We start from the raw sequence: 26,832 nt of genomic DNA, 5'->3' as shown, positions 1-26,832 counted from the left end.
CTATATCATAAAACACGAGATTTCTGATTTTAGATTGAACGAAGTAATGTCTAAGGAACCCACTACAGTTACTGAACTGTGGAAGAGACTGCAAGAAGAATGGACCAACCTCACACCAGAGCACTGTGAGAAAGCAAAGGTTTTTGTAGAAGTGCCTTGGTTATTTAAAGAAATCATGCAAGTACAGCAGTGGTATAGCCACAGTGGATATTCTACCAAATTCAAAAAAAAGAACAGTATGTCAGAATAAATCAAGTATTATTAATTGGTTCTCTAATTCTGAGCTCCAGTGTATACCCATTACTTTTACCCTACATGGTACTACTCTTGATACCCATAAATATCCGAGCACAGAAGGATTTTTTACCTAAACAACTCACTATTACTGTAAAAACAGACACACTTTTATCAGGCTGCTGTGTCAGGTAACTGCAAAACAAGACCGGGATGAATATGATGGAACACAAAGAGATCCATCATGTAAAATAGAAGCACTGAATGTAATTTACCTCATCAGTTACTGAGCCCTAGCTCGCCTCCTGTGGTTTTATTTGACCCCTGTTCTGCTACGAAAAACTCTACACTTTGGCCTCCATCTCCGTCAGGCAGCCAAGACCCACAGCAAATGAGCTTTCTGAGTGCCGTTTTTGAGGTCACCTCTGTTTTGCGCGCACTTGGATGTTTCCTCATAAGAAAAGGGTCTGCCGGTTGCTTCTCTTCTACTGACCTCCCGCTGTGGGAATGCAGGATGATGGCAGGTATTGTAATATGTTGACAGGCACAGATTAAAAACATCTGAGCCACACTGCAATTCTGCAATTTGAAGAATGGGACTAAATTATAGGGCTTATCCTGTTGATATTCATGTTGCTGCCAGTCTATGCGTTCTCCATCACCCTGTCTGAAACACTGTTTGTCACTTCAGATTCAACACAGCCCTGATGCAGAAAGCATGTGTGTCAACAAATGTCCAGTCAGTGCATTAGCGTCCTATTAAGCACTGATTTGTTGACTCGTGAGTCAAAGACATTTAGGTATCTACGATGCAAATGGGTTTAAATTGTATGAAATGTGAGTGTTTTGAGACATTTGAGTGACATATGGATGGATTAAATAAAAAACGGCATAATATGTTTTTCACCACAATCCTTCAGAAGAGCTTGAGTGCTCCTTGTCAGAGACCCTCCAGGTATGTGAAATGCTACTTTAGGGGAAAACACGTCATTTTTACAAAAGATATTACATCATATTGTGTTTCGTTGACGGTGGTCTCTAATATGTTGCTGCAAAATTTCCATAAAACACGAAAATAGATTGTTACTCTTTGAACATCGATTGATGTTGTCGATTTTCAATAGGAGTCTTCTCAGCTGGAGGTGGATGGGTGGAAATGGGTTTGCATCGATCGGACACCTAAGTGACAGCTGACAGAGGCAAAGAAAGAACATTTAAGTTCTGACAGGAACAAGATGACTGCACAGACATCACGGTAAAACCAGATAGCACTCTCAGGCGCCTAAATGTGTTGGAAGAGGGAAAGAAGCAGAGTATGTAAATGAAAAAGTCGTCCTCCTGACTGAACTTCAGCTGCACTTCACTAGTATTAGAGGTCTATGTGTCTAGGTTACAACTGTGCTAAGTCTGATTCCAAAGTGAATGTTTTTCAGATGTCCAACTCCAAAAACATGGTTTAGACAGTATTTACATTTCTGTATTTAAATACAAAGCAATTCCAAAGTACATGTTAAAATACATTCACTGAATCCTTTTGAAGCCTAGATGTTCTCTTCACTTTTCAACCAAATTTAGCCAAAGTTTTAACATAGAAAGGATTCCCACGTGTTCTGGAACATCAGGAAATTTAGAGACTTGTTTTCCAGTTATTGAAATATCTGGAAAAATAGATTTAAATGGTTAAATGTTCTGGAAATGATCTATGTTGTCCTGGGAAATTTTGATTTTATTTTAGCCCCTCACTCAGATCACTTGCATAAACCTACATACTTTGAAATTGGGTTGTACGTCATTACAAGCTGATTGGAATACGGCAGGTGTTTTTGAAACCTATCTGGCAGGTGCTTGGATGAACCATCCAACTCTTGCCTGAAGTCAGTTTGTAGAAGAGCAGAAACATCTTTTCCCAAAAGAAAGGCTTCAGTGCAGTTCTCCGACCTCAATATAAGTAACTAAAAATCTCCAGTTCTGCTGAAATTGAGGCTATTTTAGCATCTGAGCTAACCTCATTAGGAACTGTCATCGCCTCCCCCCTGAGCTGCCAGTAGCTCCTCACAGGGTGCTGATGGCTTCTAGCTGAAACACAAATGCATTACATAGAGCCTGACAAGATGGATTTCCACAGTACCCCCTTTGCAAACCCACCGACAATGCTACAAAATATATCACGCATCAACTTTAAGAATGTTTGTGTTGTTTTTAGTCACAATTCAATAATTGTTACATTTGTTTAGCATAAGAATAATATAACATGTTTCCGACACTATATTCCCCCTGAATAACAAATATTTTAGCAGGGTCCTCACGCAGCAATTCTCAGACAATGTCCTTTGGTAGCCGGTAAAAAGCAAATCCTCTCTGATTCTGTGAGGGTTTTTTTGCATGAGCAATGTGATATGAAGCTAAAAATGATGATCGGGGCCCTCTCAGGAACCGTAGCGTGCTGTGTGAATGCAGCAGATTGTCTCGCCAAATGCTCTTATTTACGTGTGAAGATGTCTTCTGTTTTTTCGGCCTCTCCCAGATGATTTTGTATCAAGTGATGCTGAAGTTTAATGTAACTGTAGTTTAGTGTAACTGTGTGTGAGCAAGGGCTGCTCTGTAGTTTCAAGAAAAAGTCCTGGTAATGCCCTGGAAAAGGAATTCTTTAAAAGAGTGGGAATCCTGATAGATGTCTGGATGTCGTGACCTCCAAATGACCAAATCAGTACTGAGAAAAGTAGTTGTATTAAAGAAAATCTGTATTAATTTCACTCAGCAGTTTATTTTTTATTAGTTTTCCTTGGAAAGCTGTGGCTGCTTACAGGAGCCTAAAGTAATCTACGTGCTTCAATTCCACCAACGATCTACAGTAGATGTTTACGAAGAGACAGAAAGTGCAGAGGAGCTAGACAAACTGTGACAATTGAGAGGCTTAATAGCGTCTCTTTTGCTTATTAAAAGCGTGAAAGGCATGAATTATGTTGCCTCGCCATCATCACAGAAACAGTTGAAATTCCCCTTCTCTCCCTTTTCTTCTCACTGCTCTGCAACCTTTTTTTTTTTCTCTTTTAGCCCTTAAACATTTTTCCTTTCTGGATCAGTGGTTGCAGACCGCTGCTATTGTTTACAGTCAAATTTGAGAGCATGGAACAGTCACCTGCATCCCTTATGCAGACATTACACCAGTCCTGGTGTCAAACACACCTGCAAGGCAGGTGGTGCACACTTTGTAGCTGCCATAATCACTAGAATCACAGACGTCACCGTCCTCTCCCTCACCAGTTTGTGTTGGTGAAGGTAACCCAGACAACCTGTACACAAATTGGAGGCAGGCAGGATAGAAGTATGATTAATGGTTCTCAATAAGGACAGGCCCCAGAGGAGTGAGGATTGGAGCAGCAGTGCTTATAAATCCCTGGGATTCTCTGAGGCAAGTAGGAGGTGGGAGGAGGAGATGTCGATTTAGGAGCTGAAGGAGGCGATGGGGGGGATGCTGTATGAAGGAAAGAGAAGATTCAGGACTCCCTTTGGTGTTTGTGCCATATACATGCCACAGAACATACTTAGAAACAGTAAGCTACCGTATCTCCATAACAAAATCTGTTCTTCTTTGTCAGCTGCAGCGTTGGTAATCTCTCCCATGAGACTGGATATCCTTTGCATAATCTCTACTTTGAGAAGTGAGAGCATCCTACCTATCTATTACAGAGAATTCCCACATCCTCCGCTCACCGACTTTCCCTTGAAAAGCCCGTTCTCACCTCCGAAATTGGACGTTTCTGTGGTCTGTACGGGGGGAATTTTACAGATTGATGGTTGAGAATATTCCCATATCTTCCGTCTGCAGTTTATATGAAATTATATCCTGAATAAACGCGCACATCTGACACCGTTGACGCCATGCCGTGGCTGATTGGACACATTGGGACACTTTAAACGGATATGCTTTGCAGTGAGGGAACCCCTGCTCTCGTAATGTGGACCGTTCCACCACAGCCAGGCGAGGTGAGAGCGGCGCACAGTGATAGACGGACCAGAGTGGGTTAGTGTGGATACGCAGCGGAGCGCACGGCTGAGGACTCTGTACACCGCAACTCCAACACAAATGGATATTTACGTGGCTTTGTTACCCCTTCTCTTTTTTACCAAACCAGGTAAGCACGAGCGGCGTGTCAGTCCGATGGCAATGAGGAAGTCTGTTGCGAGTGACACGTGCTTCTTAACGTTATTTACGCTTTCTCAGTTCGCACCTTGCGCGCAAGAGCATGCCAGATTTGTTCGGTAGTATCTCTGGACTGCAGTGCATTTTTTTGTTTGTTTTTTTAAATCACCTACAGTTTGTTGAGTTAGACTATCCAGCATGCACATCACGTGAAGGAGAGGTCTACCTTTTTACCTTACCGTGTGCGCACAGAGCACCTCCAGCCCGTGGAGAGCACAGGTGTTGGCTGCAGGCAGTTACGGTGCATTTTAGTGGGCAGCTATGGCAATACTCTGCGTGCAAATGAAAACACCGTGACTCCCCCCCCCCGCAACTAGTAATTTTAAGCAATGGGATGCACACAAGCAGTGACCATGACAATGTAAAACATAATTAGGATGTAAGTTAAAACCCTAATATTAGGTTCAATCCTCTCGCCGCTTCATATTCTCTAACCTTCATGTCTCTCCCACAGCTCTGGCTTTCGGATCCGATCAAGACTACCAGATTGATATCATCAATGAACTTGACTTGGCAAATGCCACTTACGGAATTACCCAAGTGGCGGGGCTTCACAACGGCAGCAAAGCCTTCCATTTTCGAGGTAACGCACGCACGCACGGCACGCTGACAATTTCGTCGTGTCTGCTCAAGTTCAGAAATATCTGTAATTTGTGTCATGACACACACACACACACACACACACACACGCACACACGCACACACGCACCCGCGCGCGCACATTCCCTTTGTTTCATTAGTTGGTGTGAGCAACGCCACACCTTTTGTGTCACCATATTAGCTGGGTTGCTGTGATGGAACACTCCGGGGAGCCTCCACTCATAATTACTTCACATTTAATTTGTTCCCAGCAGCAGATGCTCAGGCTTTTCCTTGACACACTCGAGTGCTCTGTCTGTGTTACATTTCTACAGCATTATTTCCAACGGCATGCGGTGGTGTGCAAACCCTACAACTGGTGGTTAGTGGCTATCAGGTGTGATGACCCTGAAGGGCATCCAGCATGTGGCTGATTTAGATCCCGGTAGAAAAAGCACAATCCCATAATTATAGATACATGTCAAACCCACTAGTCCTAATGATGGGGATTACAGTGACATAATGATAACACCGTTGAGGGTGAGATGCGTACCTTGTCAGAACATAATGTCAGTCTGCTCACTTGCTTCTCTGCACTCTCAAAAGGACTCAAAATATTTGGTTGTACTGGTTCCGTCTGCCTGTAGTGCCCTCCAATTTACGGAGAGAGCTGTTCGAGAGTGGTAGAAGGCGATGGATACAGTGAGAGAAGAAAGAGAAAGGTACGCAGGTGACTGCTTGAGAGATTGGGATTGTTTTAGTTGCTTGCTGGGTGCTTCTGTGTGTTTGTTTCTGGCTTGATGCAGTTGCAGAAAAACTGCCAGAAAAACCTACAAGTGAAATTTTCTGATCATATTTGAAACTTTCTTTTATTACCGGCTGAGACAGCAATGCTGGGACTGTTTTCACCTTGTGAAAGGCTGTGTGTGTGTCATCATGGAAAAATGTGATCCTTGAGACTCCAGCTGTAACAGGAGCTAACACAGATGCTATTTTGAGTGTTTTTTACCAGGTATTTATTTGCCTGTCCGTGGACAGATTTGTCAAAGTAATAGAGTCCCATCCGTGCAAGATACAGTTATGAAACTTTTCAGGTGTGTAGCTGAGATCAAAATAAAGGTCCATTTCGAAAATAGTTGTTGTCTGAACTAGAGGGCAGGGCCCTTGTCCGATAAGCACGTAGGTTACAGTCCAAAAACTTTACAGGTGTATAGTGGAGACAAAAATGAAGGTTGAGGTCCAAGATTGATGCAATCCAAACAAATCTGTCCATGTCCAGCATGCTGGGTCAGTGCAAACCCATCACAACATGGTCTCTAGTTATTTAAGGAGATGCCCACCTCAGATCGTAGGCAATTACCATTTTTAATTTCGATGACATGGATAAGGACCAACTGGTCGACTCTTTCTCAGCATCTGACTTGCATGGCTGGGGTTGATTTAAACAGCCAGTGACATGTGAACGGTGAAATGTGGTTGATCACAGTATCATATAATTTAGTTTACAGCTCAAAAAACAAGTTTCTGTGTCCAGAAGCTCTTTAAATTCTCATTGGAGGGTTTTGGTTTCATCATGCCCCAATGCTGTTCCAACCTGGATGAAAACACAATGTTGAGGGAGAAACACAGTCTTTTTTTTTTTTTACTTTTTTGGCAGGAAAATATTTAAATTCAAAGATTGTGTGTTTGAGTGTGTGTGGTGTTTGGCTCAATGTGCCACTGGCTCTGTATGAATGAAGGCAGGGCAGCTTGGCCGACTCCGCTGAGGTGAAGCTGTCCAAGATTCAGTGCTGGAGGCCATACAGGATACACAACCTCACTTTTTACTTGATAGACACACTCGCACATACACACACTCTTACGCCAAGCTGCTTTCCCTATGGTTTCCAGGGTCGAACTGCAGCAGCCAGATAGTGTGGGAAAGGGGAGGATAATACAGTAGGGAAAACTGGACCTGAGTGTTGGAGAGGATGCTTGTGTTGCGACCTATTTTAACACTTAGCCCACCCTTGTGTTTCTTTCATCGCCCTGTGACCCAGATTGCTCGGCAACGCAGCCAAAGTTTGGGCAAGTAGCTATTAGTTTCTCTTACATATAGAAATAAATATAGACAGAGAAATTACTCTTCTTATAGGTTACAACAAACCATCCATGATTACCTTTCTAGTAGAAGCTTCGCTGGATCCTCCATGGCTGGTTTGGTTAGTGATTATTCAAGATGATGTACTATATGTATGAATAATGTAATCATATTATGCACTGAGCTAAATAGCATATTTCATCTGTTTGATTGCATGCATTGTCAAACATATTGTAATGCTGGTCAAATGGCTCTGAAAAACAGGGCAATGGGGTGTTCCAATTAGTGTCGATAGCACTGTGGGAGAAGGAGAGGGCTCTGGCATGTTTCTTTGGCTGGACACTGGGAGCAGTCTCCCAGTTAGCCAGGGATTTCCAAACAACAGATGGCTTGCTTTAGAAAATAGGTTTCAGCATCTTTTCCCTGACGTTTTTCGCCAGGATATTGCACAAATGTACTTGATGACGATGCCAGTTTGACAAGAGCAGGCGCTACTGAAAGGTCCTTATGTGGATGGGTGATCCAGCCTGCGATTGGAAAAGAAAAAAGAAAAATGCTAATACTCCCACAACAAGTACTGATAGAGGGGAACAAAGCTAATTGCTCAGATATTTGTTATAGTTTGTAGTTTTTGATCAGCAGGATGACTTAAGATTTCTGGGAGCTTCTATGATGTAAATAAATACAATTTAGTGTGTCTCGAAGGAGGATGACCTAGTTTCTCATCCTACATTGGAAACTAGATTGTCAACCTCATTACTCATTCAGACCCCCCGATGTTGATTTAAATTTGAAATAATTTTAATGGAGATTATGAGTTTGTATTTGGTGTCGGGCACATGTTGGATCTGTCAGTTCATTTGAGGGTGAAACATCTCAACTTCAAACAGATGCTAGAGCTTCAATTGGACAGGGCTTTCCTTATCAGACTGCTAATAGGGTGCTCAGTAATTGGAAATATTACATTTTATAAAATACCTGAATAACTCTCAAATGGATTAAAATACATGTGGTGCCTACATTCTTGGTTGCAAGAGAATGGACCCTCTGACAGCTAATGTTCAGTGTAAAGTAAAGGGGGAGCATTGCTTTTTCCTTTTCCTTGTTATCATCTGGATGATGCAGTTGATATGCATTCAGCATGTTGGATGTGCTCCCACATACCCTACAATGGTGGAGCAACGTTAACACACTGTCCTCATCTTTAACATCACTCTTTGCGTTCCTGTTGACCAGGAACCCGCAGTTGGGTTTTCCAGCTCCGGCATTTTATTAGCCATAGTGTGACAGATTCAAACTCCAATGTGCTTGTTTTGCTAACACCAACATCTGTTGCTAATGGCTCACAGTTAAGTTTTAGCCTTTCTTGCTTGTGAAATTAGGTTCCACATGAAATCCTTTAAACATTATGTAGATATGAAATAATACCAGATATCATGCTTATTGAGCCACCCTAAATTACAGCAGAGGAAATTCCCTCACCAAGATAGCCCTACCTGAGTCAGGACCTTAGTCGGGCTGTGTCCACATTATATTCAGTCTAACTAGGCCAGCTCGGCCCCATTGTATTGGTTTTGGCTATGTGTTTGTATATCTAATGCCAGAGTAGATCCAAGCAGACTTGTGTGTTGTGAACAGATCTTGAGGTACGTCTTATTCATAGGCAGAGGAGAAAAACAGGTATTTGACACAAGACAAGGAGTGTGAAATGTGAGTTGTAGGGGAATATGACAGGTATTTCTACTCCCTTTCAACCGTGAATGCTTGTTAATTGGTGCCACTGCTGCCAGTTTCGGTGTTCATTGCTCTATTTAGACGTGTTCGGGTTGACCTAATTTTGAAAAGTGTCTAATTATCTTCTGGTCTGTTTGAACAGAGTCTGACTGTTCTAGGATTTTTTTTAAGATTGGGTCTGCTTCGGAGTGCCCAATAGTTACATTCATGAAAGTTGAACAAAACCTTTGAGCAACCAAGTCTGACAATGTTGGAGATGTCCTAAATTGACCACTGTACAGAGGATGAACCATTTTGATTTAGGTAACATTAACTATCCCTTTGTGCCACACGCAGGGCAGCATTTTTTGCACCAATGTATAAAGAGAAAGATCTTCTTTTCTCATCCATCAAGCAATTATATTTTCCAGTGTGACATACAGTATGTGTCATTACAGCCTCACAGGAGCGTCACCACTTAAATACTAAGCTACTGTATTTGTACTGAATTATTATATTTCACTGTTGTGACTATGGAGGAGTTTACAATATTCCCTTATTTGTGTCGTATCTTCATTTGAGATTGCTCCTGGAAATAATTTCTTCAAGAGTTTTCCAATTAAAAACAAAAACACTCAAAGTTTAGTTTGTTATTTATTAGTTACTTTAATTACGAATTGCTAACCATTACGATACACATACACAGCATGTAGGAGACAGCTATCCGTGACCCTTTGGTCAGTATAGATCTCTGTTCTTCATTTACTCTCTTACTCAAAATCATTAATGTTAAACAGTTAAATGGTAACGACTTATGCAGCCTTGATCCTGATATCCCCGATATCTATTAACAAGCCTCCTATCTGCCTTTTAGGCCAATTATCCTTAACATATACACACTCTCGGTCTGGTTTTAGGTCTGAAATGGTCCTTAATTAACGTTTAATCGACCCTCCTGTCGATTCCAATCAAAACTTTTTTCCAACCTTAGTCAAAGCAGAAATCCACACTGAAACACCTCATTACTGTTCAATAAAAAACTAAAGCTGATGCATAGTGCATTGCTGGGTCGATCTTTTGTATTATAACCCTGTAACCATCTCTCTAACCAAGTGTTCAATTGCAGTATGTAAAGCATACATCGATATAGGGTTGGGCGATATTGAAATTCCCCTATTAATGACATTGCTTTAAGAAAAACAACAATATACAATATTATCATCGGAGAAAAAGCGTAAAAGAGATAGACAGCACATAGATATAGACATCTATAGACTTGAGACGCATGTTGCAATACCCATAAGTTGTGTATTGGCAGTAAACGCTTTTTTACAGGTGGGCATGTTGAGGTCAAGTCAAATCAATCAACTCTCATTGATCAGCATGTATGGAATGAGGATACCACAGGCCTGCATTTTGTCCACAACCTATAAACAGCTGGTTCATGGAGTCCGAGGCAGTGTTCACTCCACACTGAAACAAACAGGACCCTGGCATCACATTAATGTACATCACTTCCAACAAACTTCACAGAGAACGGCAAAGACAAATGGCATCACAGATCTGCTTTAACTTGACACCAAATCTGTCAGCATCTTAGCGTGTTGTTCACCGGCATTTCACCTGCTCAACAGACTTATAGTTTAGATAAGAAACACTCGACTGTGAACTAACCCCTAACCACACCTTGTTCATGGAGTCATGGCGGTGCGCCGCTGTAGACTGGATATTGGAGAAACACTGAAGAGAGAGAGAATACATCACAAAATTCATAAATTGCATTGCATTGCATTATTGTTCCGTTATCATTGACATCTGGGACCATTATCGTGGCCAACCAATATTGTGTTGAAGCCAATATCATCATATTGCCCAAGCCTATATGGACATATGTCCAGTAAACTACAGTTGAGTTTAATTGCTGAAAAAAAATGTCAGCAATCCAAAACATCAACTACAGATGTCCAGTTTTGGTCTCAGTCATTCAGATTAAGAGAGGGCATTTTTTTCTAGTTCTGACTCACATTTGATGTTTAACAACCACACAGAAATAATTACATTTTAAGAGAGGACACAGTGCAAAAAGGACCAGAATGCAACTTGGCCAGAGGCGGATTAATGCACAGGCTGGCCTAGGCTGCAGCCTAGGGGCCCCAGGTGTGCAGGTGCCTCGGATTGGCCAGACTACAGTGTTTCCCAAACATAGACCAGCGTGGGGCGCTGCACCACACAATTGACACTGAGAGCCACAAAGTGATACAAGGTTGCAAGCATGGTTAATAATGTGGGGGGCCCAAACAAACAGTAGCCTAGGGGCCCCGACCACCTTAATCCGCCACTGACGGTGGCAACAAAAAAAAAAACAAATCTTGAGTTTAAAGAAAGGGGTGTTTATTTTGACTATGAACTTTGCTTCTGTGGTTGCTGTTGCATTTGTTTCTAATTGAAAGCAACAGTTTCATGCTTTAAAAAGCCATTCCAGGAATGCAGAGGTTTCTTGGGCAGTTTGAGACAAAGTGTACATTTAAACAGTATATTACAACACTCAAAGGAAAAGTTCAGCATTGCTTTCTTGTGATATTGCTCTCATACAGTATTTGTCATTTTAATGTGAAGCTACCGCCAGTAGAACCTCCCTAATTAACACATTATATCTTGTACAACTACCAATGTTTAAAAATGACAAGTTGATGTTTTACAGGCCCTTCTGTTTTAACCAAGTGGTTATTTTCACATTTAGGTTTTTGTACTGATTAAAAAAAAATAACAAAACATGTTAATTAGTGACTTTTAGAGGTGTTGTTTTTTTCAATTATTCTTTTAAATCAGGTTTGGGTGTCAAGCTTATCATTAAACATCTCAGCATGAAATGGAATAAGAGTATTTCCCAATATTAAGTCAGTTGTTGTCAATCAAATTGTAGTTCACATGAAGTCTATTGTTGTTTCCATGCGCAGACATTCTGTCATTAATTACACTGCATTTTCTTGTGGGTGGGACTGCTGCAGTGTGTTGCAGTGTGAGTAACACTTATCAAAGCCTGTGAAGCAGCAAAGAGTTTTGCATTAGTTTTGACACTAAAAGTAGGTATTGCTTACCCTTTGATGTTGTGACAGGTGTTTGAGGTGCGTCCAAACTGGAGCTTGTATCCAGCAGAGTCAGGGAAAGGAAACTGTCCTCTGTGAATAAGGCAGCAAAAAAATCACCACATCACCAGTTATACTGAATTTACTAAACTACTGAAAGCTAGTTTTTCTCACTGGGTGTAGACTGTCTTGACTAGGGATGGCATGATATGAGATTCTGATATAATGATTATTGTTATAAATCAGATAATTTATTATTCAATACTATGGAAGGTTAAAGACATGCCAGCATTCTTTTGGTCCTGCACATAAAACATGTCAGCCTACTTCATATGGAAAGTAGAGGGGTTCAGCATGTTCTCATAGAACTGGAGTCACATCCACTTTAACTACTACATACCCCTGCAAGATTCACAAAGGAACACATTGGTAACTACTGCAGCCCAGTTTAAAACGTTTTGTTCCAGATTAGTAACGGTACATTTGCTAGTTAATTCTTTTATTTACCATCATTTGACGAAAAAGGGGTGGGTGAACATCTTGAAGATGTTGTGTTGGATTCTTTTACAGTCACTTTTAGATGGCACACTTTGCACATTGGATATCCAATGTATGTCAGCTCCCCCCAAATTTTTCAGCTTTTCTTCTCAATGCTTCAGGTGAATATACCGACTCTCTCTCATGCACAAAACAAACTGGCGCACACACCTGTTACATGACCCATGAGAGCAGGTTTCAATTGTGACAGAGCAACAATGCAGGATTCAGGATGATAGACCATAGATGTCATAGCCTCTAAAATTCTTACAGTTATGAAACTGTGACATAATGGTAATACTGGTCAATTTCAACACCCCTAGTTGGGGTAAAGTCTATCATTGGCTGCCTATTTCAGCTGGCATTCTACTCCCCTTCTGCTACCTATATATTTTGCAAGGAAAGCGTCACAGCATTTAGGGCTATGCACAGCCCAAGATAATTGTGATTAGTTTAAAGAAATGCAAACAAGTCAGAACATTTGTTTCCCCCTGTGCCAGAATCTTAAATCATGCAGCCAGAATTTGTTTTGAGACTTGTGCTAAAGCTTGCCCTATAGTGATAATTGAAGTGTAGTATTTGTTTGATTTTAATGTGGTTCTGGTGGCACTCACTGTCTCTTGGTCAAACATAACATTTTCAAGTATCCTCCCAATTATATGCCATTTGTCGCAGCGTTGTAACAGCAACTGTTTTGGTCCCTGAATTGTCCGTCCACAGGGTTGTCGTCGGTGACCTGGATAATTATCAGGAAAGTCACAACACTCATCAGCTTCCAATGCAAACTGGTGGTTGTACAGTTACAGTGTAGGTTTGAGTCTAAATTTGAGTGTTCCAGATTTTCCATTACGCCACACAGCACAGTTGTAACCACAGATGCCTTCTGTCCAGCATCTTTTCTGGTTCACAAGAGATTGCAGCTGGCTCTTTTGTCAGCTGTTGCAGACCACTTATTGTTGTAAGAAAAATATAAATTGTGTAAGATAAGATAGGTCTGTTATGAATATGTGAGCAGTTGCTCACAGTTAAAAAGAAAAATGTAATCTTGCCCAAACAAGGGGCCTACATTGTAGCCAGCACTTTATTAACAGCAGAAAACCGATAGTAACCAACTGCTGTTTTACCACTCCTCCCTTCAAAATTCGGACTGAAACTGTGGGAGGTAGTTAAATTATTTTGAGCAGTCTAAATTGTAATTACCAACGCAGCTAAAGATTAGTCATAATCATTTTGTCTATTTGTCACAGAAAAATACATTTCTTTACTTTATTCAACTATCAGAGTTGGAAGCACAGGGGCACCTTTGACACAAGATAATTATTCATGTCAAAGGTGGAAGTCTGGAAAAAAGATGACTGAGGGCAAACATGCTCATACTGTAAACGGCACTGAGCTCACATTTGAACAGAGTTTACATGGAGATTATTTACTTTTATTTGTATATGCTTTAGGTTAAAGTATACTGGTACTAATCCCATGAAAGGCTCAAACAGTGTGTCCACCACCCCAAGCATCTTTTTCTGCATTATATGTTCTGTAACAATGAATTTTCATATCTGCACACATAAGACCACATATACGGGAAGTTATATGGGTCTGGCTCTCATGGTTATGATGAAACATGTCATCCAATGGAACTTGGTGGCTCATTGATGGGGTTTTAATAGTTTTTCCATGACAATGGAGCTCCATGTCACAAAGGACCAAGTTCTATTGTGCTTTGTCCAAATGGACCAAATATAATAAAAGGATAAATTCATTGTTGGTTTGGGTCTTCTGAAAGGATTTGCTGACAATAAAGAAATATACAGAAGCATCACTTCACTGGTTATTTAATACAGGAAAGAAGTCAGTCATGAAAAAAAGAAACTTTGAGATTGCACATAAAGTTAATTTGGTTCTCACAGATTCTAACAGGTTCTCACACTTCTTCTCTCACAGTTATCTTGGTTCTGTGAAAGATAAAAAAGGAAATCTCAACATAAAATATCAATGGATAAAGCATCTTGAGGGAAAGCACAAATCCAGGTTGATGCCTTTTTGAAAAATGATCCACGCAGATACAAACCCCTTAACAATAGATCAGACAACGTAATTGTGTTTAATGATGAAGAATTGTAATAATGATGGTCTGTAAATGCAGACGGGGAAAAGCGATTCCCTGAAGTTTTTAAGCCTAAATTGAGGCAGGGCAAGGCGATTACTGCTGATTACAATGATTACTGTCCTCGAATACACTGAATAGAAGGGCTCTTTATTATCTGTGATGGTGTATGTTTTCATCTCTGTCATCTCACCACCATCATGGAGTTTGCAGTTAAAACTCTGATCTGAACCTCGCCAGATGCTGTGTGTTTTGAACAGCACACTGTGCCTGTCTTTCATGTGTTATACTGTAAGATTGTTTACACCAATAACTAATCCAATCACTGATTGGCTTATGGATTTTAGATATAAAATATCAACAGGTCAAAAAATACAATTGCTACCTCCATTGTCTTACTGTGTATCTGTAAGCTGAGGCATCATTTCACTCTTGCCGAAAGGATCCGTCAGTGTGTCCTGAGATCCTAGAGGATAGGATTAGGCAGTATTGTATAACACCAAAGATGGATGAAGTTACAGTTGGTAAAAAGCAAAAAATAAATAAAAATGAATTGACAGGACCTTTGATTGCCCAAGGTTTCTTGTCACAGGCGAGATCAGGGCTGCCCAACCCTGCTCCTGGAGGACCACTGTCCTGCATGTTTTAGGTTTCTCTCTGCTCCAACACACCTGAATCTAATGATGTGCTCGTTATCAAGCAGGTGAAGCCTGTCACAGGTTTGAAAATCTTTAGACTCAAGTGTGTTGGAGCAGGGAGAATCCTAAAACATGCAGGACAGTTGCCCTCCAGGAGCAGGATTGGGCAGCCCTGGGCTAGATTTTCTAAAGCCTGAAAACAGAGCCAGGAGGTTGTGCAGAAGTCTTGTTTTCTCTCAGAACACTTGACAAAATGATTAAACATTACTATGGATTTTTTGCCCAACATCACCAAAAATAAATTGTCTACCACAGGTGTAAGGCGCAAACCAAATAACCGCATTGCACATGGTTCGATTCTTGGCGAAGGACCTTGGTTGCATTCCATACTCCTCTATCTCCCCAGGTTTTTCGTGTCTCCCTACTGGTTGACAAATAAAGTTGGGGGGATGATCGAATAACAGAGTTGCAATTTTTTAAGCACAGCATCCAGGGTTTCAGTAGCTCCAGGAACGTGGGAAGAAAGGTCATTGGTCAGGAAAAATGTGATTTCGGATATATAGCAATTGGCTCATTCCACCACCTCCCCTGGGTTCGGCATGTTGCATATGTGCATAATAGACAGTAAAGGAAAATGAGCCGTCGTGTAAAATACTAATCAGCACCACAGCAGAGTGGACAGCTCACAACTGTAACTCTGCATTCACACATATAAATATAAAAAAGCTGAATTGTAGCTCTGTGGGTATGTTGCATTAAGCAAGTAATTTACATACTTGGCTCCAACTGGACAGATATTTTCTGATGTAGCAGCTGTGAAACACACAATGAAGAACTTAATTTCCCGTTGCAGTTTGTTTCAAAGGTTCATAATAGCTTTGTTGTTTGTTTTAGTAAATTTTGCGGTATGTACTGTTGGCACTGTTTTCATACAACTGCAGTCCTGCATCTGCACTCAGTGCAATCATCACTCCTCATATGGAGTTGTTAGTAAAGCATTTTAAATGTTTTTATATTGAAAATTAAGAAAAAAAGAACTCTATGTATGACGCCATGAGCTGTGGAAACTTTGGAAACTGTTGGATAGTCCTGGTGTCAGTTTGATTTACAGTTGAATTAATTCCTGCCCTAAAAGGCTTGACCTTGCCCTACATTATGGTTCTGCTCTGTGAAAAGACCCACCAGTTAAAAATCAGTTGTTCGAGGAACATTGTTAAACATTGTTTAGTTTACATGCTCTTTTTGCTATAAGATCCAACTTTAATCCAAATGAAAAACACATTGACTGTTGCAGAGGCTGCAGATGTGTGCCTTGTAGCGCTTAATGATTGTTGTGCATCTCCTCTGCTACTATATGGGTTCCATGTCATAACTAGTTTTCTCTTAATACATTTAGTAGACTAGTAGTAGAGTTCTTGTCAACACAGAGCTGCTATGTATAAATCAATATGGACACTCAATGGTATACGGTGTACGGCATGGGTGCCAAACTGATCCAGTAAAGGGCCGTGTGGCTGCAGGTTTTCATTCAAAAACACACCTGGTCCAACAAATCAACTGTGTGAAGACAGTTCAGGTGATTGAGTAAGTCGAGTCAGGTGTGTTCTTGCTTGGTTGGGCTGAAAACCTGCAGCCACAGCGGCCCTTTACTGGATCAGTTTGACACGTGGTGTACGGTATAAGCGGTAGGATGGTAGGAATTTGGCTACAGTATCGATAATGACTCTATCGCATAACAGGCAGAGTTCGCTATTTCTGCATCGCTCCTCTTGTAAAAGCCCGCATCGACTTTGTTTCTTAAGTCGTTTCAATCTGGTTAAATCAATGGTTAAATCTCCAACACACTGTTTCTTTATACTAAAACAATGGCTGAAACAGAAAACCGGCAATTAAACTTTACAACTGTCAGTGTGAAGCCTGTGTGTTTAGTCTGCAGCGAGTGCATATCAGTGTGAAGCCAAAATCTAAACTGGTAAAGTTACTAGTAATGGAAGTTGTCACATAAAATGTAGTGGAGTAAAAAGTAGAATATTCCCCACTGAATTGTAGTGGAGTAGAAGTATAAAGTAGCATGAAAAGAGAATACTCCAACAAAAAACAAGAGCCTCAAACTTTTTATTCAATACAGTAATTGTACAATAATTCAGAAGCATTTATATAGAAATTGAAAGATAAATCAATACATAATACTGTTTCTGTCAAATTATACTGTGATATGAATTTTAGACCATACCATACAGCTCTACCAACAGGGATTTAATCCCTCGACTCTGCTGTTGTGATGGAGTTCAAGATTGAATTGATGGCTAGTTATAAAGGTCTCTCTACATATAGAGTTTATTGACAGCTAATCAAAAGACACATGCCTTCAACCCAAATGTTTAGCCTTTCATACAGTTTTAGTATTGCAGATTTCCCCTCAGGGTAACCGAGGAGGGTAGAAGGTTTACAACACCGGCATATAAATCCATGTCTCACTACAGGTTTCCTTTCCTCTGAGCATATCAGCGCTGTGCACATTACTCCTGTTTTAGAAAGTCAAAATATGCCAATCTTTGATGTGCTCCAGTGAAATGTTATCATGTTTGTGTCAGGCGATTGGGCAGGCAGAGGGTTTGGCGCCTCGAACGAATCTGTCTGCTCCTCTCTAAAGGAGAAGATGAGACTCGCTACATGTAACAAAATGGAAATTGAGAGGCAAATTTTAGCTCACAATTTCAGATGCTGCAGAGAAATTAGACAGTAGGTGGTTTAAGAGGGGGAACTAGGTGATGAGACATCTTGTTATACACGAATAGTGCAACAGCATCTAAACAATTATTCTGGTTTCACTGCAGGCTGTCCTATTCCAGCCGGTCTGGAGTGGATTAGGTAGAAACTGAGAGGTTTCAGTGAGGTCTCATTTTCTCCTGCATCCATTTTGTTGCTATTTATACCTTCCCCCTCTGACTGCAGAGCTGAGTTGGGTTGCATAGAAAGCCCCATGCAGGCAGGCCTGAGAGGCTGTGGGCAGTATACAAGCTTCGAGCTAAACCAGGCTACGGCTCTAAAGTCTTCTGTGCACAGTCCCACTCGCTGAATCCAATGGAGGCTATCAAACCTTTCATCTTTTATGTATGAGCTTCCTGGCTGTCCTATTGCTGGAGGAGGCGAGACACTGGTCCCACCTCACAGGAACCTCGACGGAATTATTCCATCTGAATTATTCATCGTACATGAGGGCGATATCTTTTAAAGGGACAGACGTGTCTGTATTGCCCCCCTGCTGTTCAATTAAAGGTAGCGCAGAGGAACCATGGCCCGCCTTAGTTTGGATGTTGGGAAACATGATCTCATCTGGCACACCCTGACCTAAAATCCATATAATTGGTCCGAAGTGCCACAGTCTCCTGTGACCAGGATCAATTGCAGGGATTAACTGTAAAGGATCTATTTCTGGCATTGAAGCCCTACATGGAAGCTGCCTTCTGCAGTTTTGGACCCAAACTGTGGAGTTCTCTCCCTCGTTTACCATCTGTTGAGGTTTTTAAAGCCCCTCTGCGTTCATTTTTATGGATTTGGGAAATTATTCCGATGGCATACGTTTTTGTCTGTAGAAATTGCTGCAGTCAGTGTGGTGCTTGCAGCCTGCTCAGCTCAGTATCCCCTGCGTCAGTTTTAATACTACCATTAAAGTTTCCAAAGTCAGAAATGTTCCTATACCTATATACTGTACATAAAGCCCAAAGGGTTTTACTCCACACTGAAATGTCTCAACAACTATTGGAAAGATTTTCAAGGGCTACTGAAGATGAATCCTAATGACTTTGTTGATCCCCTGATTTTTCCTCTAACCCCAATCATCAGATTGACATTTGCATTTCAGAGTTTCAGACAACTGTGTGATGAATAAAATGCAATTTGGTGCAGACATTTGTGGTCTTTGTAAAATCCGGGGATCGCCTGACTTTTCCGACACTTTTAATATTGTACTCTGCCTAAAGTTGGTTCTAATAACTGTAAGATGTGGTTGTTGATATTGTAAGTCTGAGTCATCCAACTTATCCTGGTGTGCAGGACACAAGCACATATACACAGTAAATAATTACAGCTTTAATAATAACACTACGTATCGCAGCTCCCTACCCCTTTATCCCTCGATTCTATTTATGAGTTAGACAGCAGTTAACTGTGCTGTGTTGTGCTCTTATGAACAATGCAAGTTTAGAATTGACCGTGTGGAAAACAGTTGCAGTCGTGCATTTTCATACACTCCCCGCTCCCTCTAAGGTCTGGCTCATTATCACACACACACAGCGAGAAGTGTCATCTACAATACGACATGCTCATCTTTAAATTCTCCGGCTGCATAACTGGCATAGTAACCTCAGTGTGGAGCAATTAAACTCTGTCTATTTATCGCTGCTTCAAACTGTTCGTGGAAGGTGCAAGAATGAGCCTTCGGCACCTTCCTATCTCCATCAGAAGCCTGATATAATTAGCCCTGCTTTGTCCTGCCTGGAGCCATTGTCTTTGTTTTGATGCTATCATAGTCACCCTGTAATTGCATTCACTTTCTCTGCTGCGGCTTCTTAACCTCCCATAGATTGAAATTGGATTTTTTTTTCTGTAACGACTAATTACAGCTAATAACATATCGGAACTGTGATGTGGTAGATGCATTCTAAACCAGCAGACAAAACTTCATTACCAACAAAAAGAGAAAAAAAAACGCAGAAGGAACGCATTTGAGTTTGCTGTTGCACTGTTGTGTGTTATTACTTTTACCCATAAACCCCATCTTTAAAAAACTTAAATCAGCTTTTGTAATGCACATTGTGTGCTATACGGAATAAATGATTGCCTGTCCCTTTAATAAAACCAAAAGTGTGTGTGTGCAACAGAAACACAAAAAAAGGTGGTGGCAGTGAACTACTGGAGCAATGAAGAAACAGAGTTTTGTCTTGTGTAGCTCCTTTCAGGAATAGCTTAGGTGTGTGTGTGTGTGTGTGTGTGTGTGTGTGTGTGTGTGTGTGTGTGTGTGTGTGTGTGTGTGTGTGTGTGTGTGTGTGTGTGTGTGTGTGTGTGTGTGTGTGTGTGTGTGTGTGTGTGTGTGTGTGTGTGTGTGTGTGTGTGTGTGTGTGTGTGTGTGTGTGTGTGTGTGTGTGTGTGTGTGTGTGTGTGTGTGTGTGTCACAGACCACATATAAGGACATGCAGAGCAAAATAATAACCATTATACAGAAGTATGGTAAGACATGGGGTCACAATACTTCATGTTTTAACTGTAAGATGTTGTTGTGGCAACGTCAAAGCAAAAGGTGTCACTGACAACCTTTTTGAACTCATGCTAAAGTCTGTAACATACCGGATCAAACTCTGAGCATATCGCTGTTGCCATGTGAGCACCTTGCCAGACCAATCTGGCAGATTTTCATGTTTCAAGTGCAAATGAAACTCCACATGCTTCTGGGGGCTGAAGTCTTACGAAACACCTTTAAACATAAACTCACTCTTCTTAACGCTTTTATGGCAGTGAGGTTGACAGGTATAGATTTTTTAGTCGTTAGCTAGCTATTTGCTGTCTGTCAGATAAATGCAGGATGATATTATGCACCTTTTAGTGTACATGGTAGTCACAGTGTCACTCTTACCTTAAAGAAGGGTGTGTATGCATATGGTTGCTGTTTAAAATGGACAGGGTGCCATTGAAAAGAACATGGAAAATGATTGCCCTGCACAAAAACAAGAATAAAAGTCACAATTATCTTGATTTTATTGGGTTGTAACTTATTGATTCCACGACCCATGACACCATTCTGGGAAAGGCAGGGCTGCTCGTACATTCAGCTGCTAGTGTGCTGTGATGCTTCATTCAAAGCACGTATACAATGTGTTTTCCCCTTATAATTAAATCGATTTTTAGTTTTAACTCTGTACTTTAAGTGAAACTCCACCTGAAATCTATTTTGATTATCATCCAGAGACCCTGCAGGTTTTAAAGTTGGCATTAAAGGTGCCATGAAACATAAAACGGTATATTTACTTCCTTAATGTCAAACAGGAGCTTGTTGAAACAGGATGACCAACCTGTAAACCATTGAGATATCAGTTACGGAGAGAAGCGTGGTTCATTTGTGTTGTGATAGCTTTGTTGGTTTTGATTATGTGTACCAGTGCAGCAGGAATTGAACTGAACTTGAACATTTTTTAGTTTTCTTTTAGTACAAAGGGCTGTGGTCTGTTTGAATTCATGGCAATTACAGTGGATTCCAGTGGGAGCAGCAGAGGAAAATTACACCCATACACGTAATTGACTTCTCTGCGTATTCGTAAACAGCCATAGATTTGCTAAAATAAAAATAATTACCATGCTTATATATTCTTTTTAAATATGTTTTAAGACTTTTACGTTATGAGACAGGATTAGATAGACGGCAAAGAGAGAGGGGAGGACATCTCTCATGCATAAGGCTAATGAGCAAATGTCAATGTGCAAATGCTGCTTTTCCATTAGTCAGAAACACTTCAGCTATACCAACATTTTTTGGAGATCGTTATCATTCATTAGAGAAGTCCAGATGAAGTTACTTCCGCCCCTATGTTAATTTAAAATGCATCTGATACATGGAAATAACAGCCGTAGCCCTCCAAGTCTGACACACCAAATACTGACGACCTTGGTTAAAAACTATTATCTATGTAAGATTAAATGAATCTGATGTAAATAAAAGTTTAACTGAAGATTGCTGAAATGAACGTGACCCATTGCGATCAGCCATAGACGAGACATATCAGTCTGTTGGAGCGGTTGGAACCACATTAACACTGTCTATGTGAGATGGGGCTGTTTTGTTTGTGTGAGTGAAGAACATCCACTCAGTCAGACATCCATTTAACCACAATAGACAAGTTTATTTTTGACTTGTCATCAAGTGACTGTCAGAACGCCGCAAATGATATCAGCCAGTAAGTGATGGCTAAATGAGAGGCTGCTACTCGAATGCTTTGTATGCTGCTCTTTACTAATAAGAGAGAGAGAGGAGAGATAACAGGATTCGTAAGTGTCAGAGTTTAGCAAATTAAGGTTTTCTGCCAAATGGTGGACCACATCATTTTTTCCCACATTCGCACTCAATTTTCACTTGGATATGCAGCAACATGCTCTCACTTCAGGTTATAGTTAAGGAGTGCGGCATGGCACTTGTAGGCTGAGGTGGACAAAACACAGTAGAGTAAAACAGGGAAAAAAACAATATATACTGATACAGATCTTTAGGATCAGCTCAGGACGTCATCCATTATTAATTTACCGGATAAAGGTCAGGACACCATTTTTATTTTTTTCTATCCAAGTAAAGTGTTGAATTCAGGACGTTTTACTGTGGTTTCACCACTTTTACTGTAGGGATTGTGGCACAGTGCTTTAAGTAAAGCGTTTCAGTACCTGTTCGGGCTGCAGATAAAGATGGCAGGGGTGAGTTTGCAGCCACTGGAAATGCTTCACTCTGCAGTTTTACTTCATCCTAGGAGCTGCTGTCAACCTATAGTTTCCAGAATTGTGACTTTAGTCATTTGGGGATTCTGGATAATTTGCTAAGCAGTCTTGCATTCATATGTAATTTTCTCAGAAAATCATTTGCAGGACAAATGCTGAGCAAACCAGAATGTACCGCATTTCAAGCTGACTGTGTGAACAGTTATATGATGTTCTGTGTGGCTAAATAGGAATATGGACGTAAATCTGAATACAGTGCCACAGTCCAATAATAAGCATTCTTAGCTTCCAAGGAGAAAATTGTCTTCATCCAGAACCAATTTAATTTCTTCATATTCATTCAACATATTCTCTTTGAACTAAACTCTGATGATTTTCAAAACAACAGTAAGGACATTGTCCATTCCACAACACAGGATATTTGAAATTATAAAAAAAATGAATCGTACCATAGATTAAATTTTCCTTAATATAAACAAAGAAAACAAAAATATACAGACACTTAATCTGACAAGGGGGCTGTAATTATGTTCCCAATCTGTAACTTAGAGAATCTCAGACACGATTGGTGTGTGGAAGTTGGATGGATGAAACATTTTGGCGTACAATTCCAATCCCAATCTCTGAATTTAGAACTGGTTAGATTTAGATTATATCTCAAAGGATGGTGCAGCTGGCTGCTTAGCGCTCTCAGTCTGTCTTAGGGTTGTCAAAAATAGATACTTAAATAACTGATACTTAAAATTAGTATCAGCTTATATAGTAACTTGCAAAAGTATCGACGCATTTGCCGTCAACGGTGCCGTTTAATGTCCACAGAAATCCCTGAGCTATACAAACACACAAGATCATTTTCATGTATATGTCATTTACATACACCCTACAGTTGTTTTCTTTTTTTTTAATCTATGTCAGACAGTTTTTTTTAAGTGTTATTGATATTTTTTTTAAATTCTGCCTTGATTTTTTGTATTTTCTCCCTGTGGTATTGAAAATGGTATCAAATATTTAATATTTTGCTGGGTATTGGTATCCACTTTGAAGTTGTAGTATTTTGACAATCCTAGTCTTTCTGCAGCATTTGTAGAAGACAAAGTGTTTGCTTCTAACTTGTTAAGTGGTAAGAAGGTCTGAAACTTTATTGACTGGTCAGAGCCGACGTAATTAGGCCCTTACTCTACTGTACCTGCTACAGTTTTTAAATGATCAGCTCTTGGAGGGAACAAACAGAAGAAATCTCTCTAATGAAGGATCAAAGGACGCTGGATTAAGAACAAAAAAAGTGAGCACTGACTGCATCACAAGGCGAGCCGTCATTTTGTTTTAGTCAGGGTTAGAGGAGAAAGGAGCATAGAAAAACACTGTTAGAGATGCTGCTGCTCTTCTTGACGGCGAGCTTTTCATGTCTTACAGTTGTGTCTCTGAAGCAACACAGAGAGCTGAAAAAGTGAGAGGGGCTTTGATGGGAACAGAGGACGTTGCTGAATGAATTTGGCATGTTGTTTGCTCCTGAATCAGCCAAGAAGTATAAATATGTAAGAGAGGTGTATATATATATTCTCAACAAACGTATGTGGTGCATTGTGTGACTGAATGTGAGTGTTGTGAGATTTACTCTACAGCATGTGAATGTAGGGGTTCTTCAAGCTCGGTAGCCAATGTGCACTGCGACCTATCCCCACCAACAAACAAGCTAAATATTAGCAAGACAAAAGGGTCGCCGGTTCGAGTGTGTGTGGACCATGAATGGAGTGTGGACTGGTGGATGGAGAGGTGCCAGTTCATCTCCTGGGCACCAGGTGCTGTTGAGCAAGGCAGCGACCCCCAACTGCTCGGGGCGCTGGTCACTGGCTCTAACATCTCTCCATTAATTGCACGTGTATAGGTGTGTGTGTATATCGGGCCTGTGTGTTTGTGTGTGTGTGTGTGTAACATGAATAACTATAATAGAGTGAAAATCAAATTCCCCCGTTGCGGGACTAATAAAGGAATTCTTCTTCTTCTTCTAAGAGTCCAAAGAGCGGTTAACCTCAGAAGTGTCCCCTGAAAGGAAGAAGGCCCTGACTGGGTTCTTTCTCTGTGATATTCGCATGTTCTCATGTTAAAAGGAGATTCCTATAAGAGCTTTGGTGTCCTCCTGACCAAAAATAGATCTTAGGCTCTAATTCTGATTGCTTACTATACATCTCATCTCATGGAAAAAATACCTTTTATTTTGCTTACTCAGGTGATTTTAAAACTGCATCAACTGGTGAGTGATCTAATCCTGTTAAGAGTTTATGTGAGTGATTTTCTCCCGGTATTATAAGTCAGAAATACCTAGTCATTTTCAGTGCAGTTGGTCTGTTGTGAGCTGCATTTCTTGGTTTCATCAGCTCGGTGTTCCCTTGGAGGTCTATGGACCAAAGGGCAAAGCAGTAAGCATTTGGGTAATCTGATGGATTCTGGTGCATGGACACCCCAGTGACAAAGAATGACAAGAAGGAGTCAGGGAGCTTCTCCATTCAATATCTGTGAATGAAACTCTTTACTACTACTTACTGCGGAGCGCATGTTGATCTGAAGTGTGAACGAAAGTCCCCTGGCGATAATCATGTTAGCTGTTCAAAGTCAAAAGTTAGATCATTTGCAATGATGGACAATATGATTTTATACATTTCCAGGGGGGTATTCAAATGATACAAGTAGCATGTTTAAAGAAACAAGATGTAGATATACAGTAGAAAACTGTATGTGAAATAAAATAAAATAAGAAAAGAGCAGCAAATCGTGACAATTAAGAAGCTGGAACGAACGATATTTAACTCTTTTGTTCAGCATGGTGACGGATAATCAGCAGACTTTCATAGAGTGCATTTACATTGACGTCAATAAACTTTGTATAGAGCTTATCCGGGTTATGATCCTATTCGGATAGTGTTTACTTGAGCACAGACACATCAGGTTTTTCATATTCCCTGTAGTAACCCACGCAGACACTGTTCACAAAAACAAACCAGCAGCAGGAAATATTAAACACTAACTGTACATTTAGTACCATTTCACATTAGTGCTATGTTTTCTCTACAGCTGTCTGCTCTGAGTTCATCTACTGTCTCTTAACTCACACACACACGTACACACACGTACACACACACACACACACACACACACACACACACACACACACACACACACACACACACACACACACACACACACACACACACACACACACACACACACACACACACACACACACACACACACACACAGTTCTGAGCTATTCCTGAAAGGAGCTACACAAGAAAAAACTCTTCATTGCATTGCTCCAAAAGTGAGGCACTTTCGCCGCCACCATTTTTTTTTTTTTTGTGTGTTTCTGTTGCATCACTTGGCTGACGCTGTGCCTGCGTGAATTGTTGGCAGTGCTCAATAACAGGATTAAGGTTTTCACATGCAGCAGTGTCCCAATTTCTTTTGGAGTACTCCAGGTAGCATATTTGGGTCTCTCAGAAACGGGATAATGGCTTATCCGGGTTTCTGAATTTGCACTACGGTGTTAACATGCTCAAACACATAAACAAGATATTACAAAAATCTGAGCGGATCATAAACGGCTTATTCATCTCTATGTTAACACACTCATAGAGTTCTCCCCCTCAGTTAAGAATAAATTTAATTCTTTTAGCACTAGAACAAAGCAACAGTTTTAGGATATGACATAAATATTAAACCTGCCAGAATGGAGCCCAATAAAGTATAACAAAACTTTACCATGAGTAGGAAATGTATTACCTGCCATCCTCAGACCAGCAGTTTCTAAGCACTAAAGCTTTAACTTTACAATGCCAAATGACTTAAGGCTGCTAATGTATCACAGTGACAGTGCCTTCCGAGAAAGGACCCACACCAAACTCTGCCTCACTCACTCACACAAGAGGGAGGAAGTCCACAGAGATTTTTCAGGCTTGTGTTATGCCAAGTCTGTGTTATGCTCAGCCCCATGCTTGAGAGGGGACAGAGTTTGTCATGAAGACAGGGGAAAAATCTGGAGTGCCATTTGTTTTAATAATTCATCGTTTCTGACTTCATAATCAACCCCAACACAGTCGGAGTCACTCAACCCGGTAGCTTCCTTTCCAAATGGAGTCCCGTGTGAATAATCTGTCGCTGACACATGTTGAGAGTACACATGGAGA

The 26,832-nt window shown here is 40.7% G+C and overlaps 1 protein-coding gene across 1 annotated transcript in view; it reads left to right on the top strand.

Moving 5' to 3' along the window:
• Positions 1-4,191: 4,191 nt before the first annotated feature.
• The window catches only part of LOC310961015 (protein kinase C-binding protein NELL1-like), a gene marked incomplete at both ends in the record, with an annotated part of 255,021 nt that continues 232,380 nt past the window's right edge, over positions 4,192-26,832 (top strand). The window contains 3 exon segments of the mRNA XM_083932929.1: positions 4,192-4,229; positions 4,231-4,370; positions 4,893-5,021. Of these exon segments, the coding sequence (XP_083789055.1) occupies positions 4,192-4,229; positions 4,231-4,370; positions 4,893-5,021 (307 nt within the window).

The sequence above is a fragment of the Echiichthys vipera genome, assembly GCF_963691815.1.
Source record: "Echiichthys vipera genome assembly, chromosome: 1".
In the NCBI taxonomy this organism is placed as follows: Eukaryota; Metazoa; Chordata; class Actinopteri; order Perciformes; family Trachinidae; genus Echiichthys; species Echiichthys vipera.
The sequence above is the reverse complement of the archived record's forward strand: the minus strand, read 5'-3'. Positions and strand labels throughout refer to the sequence as shown.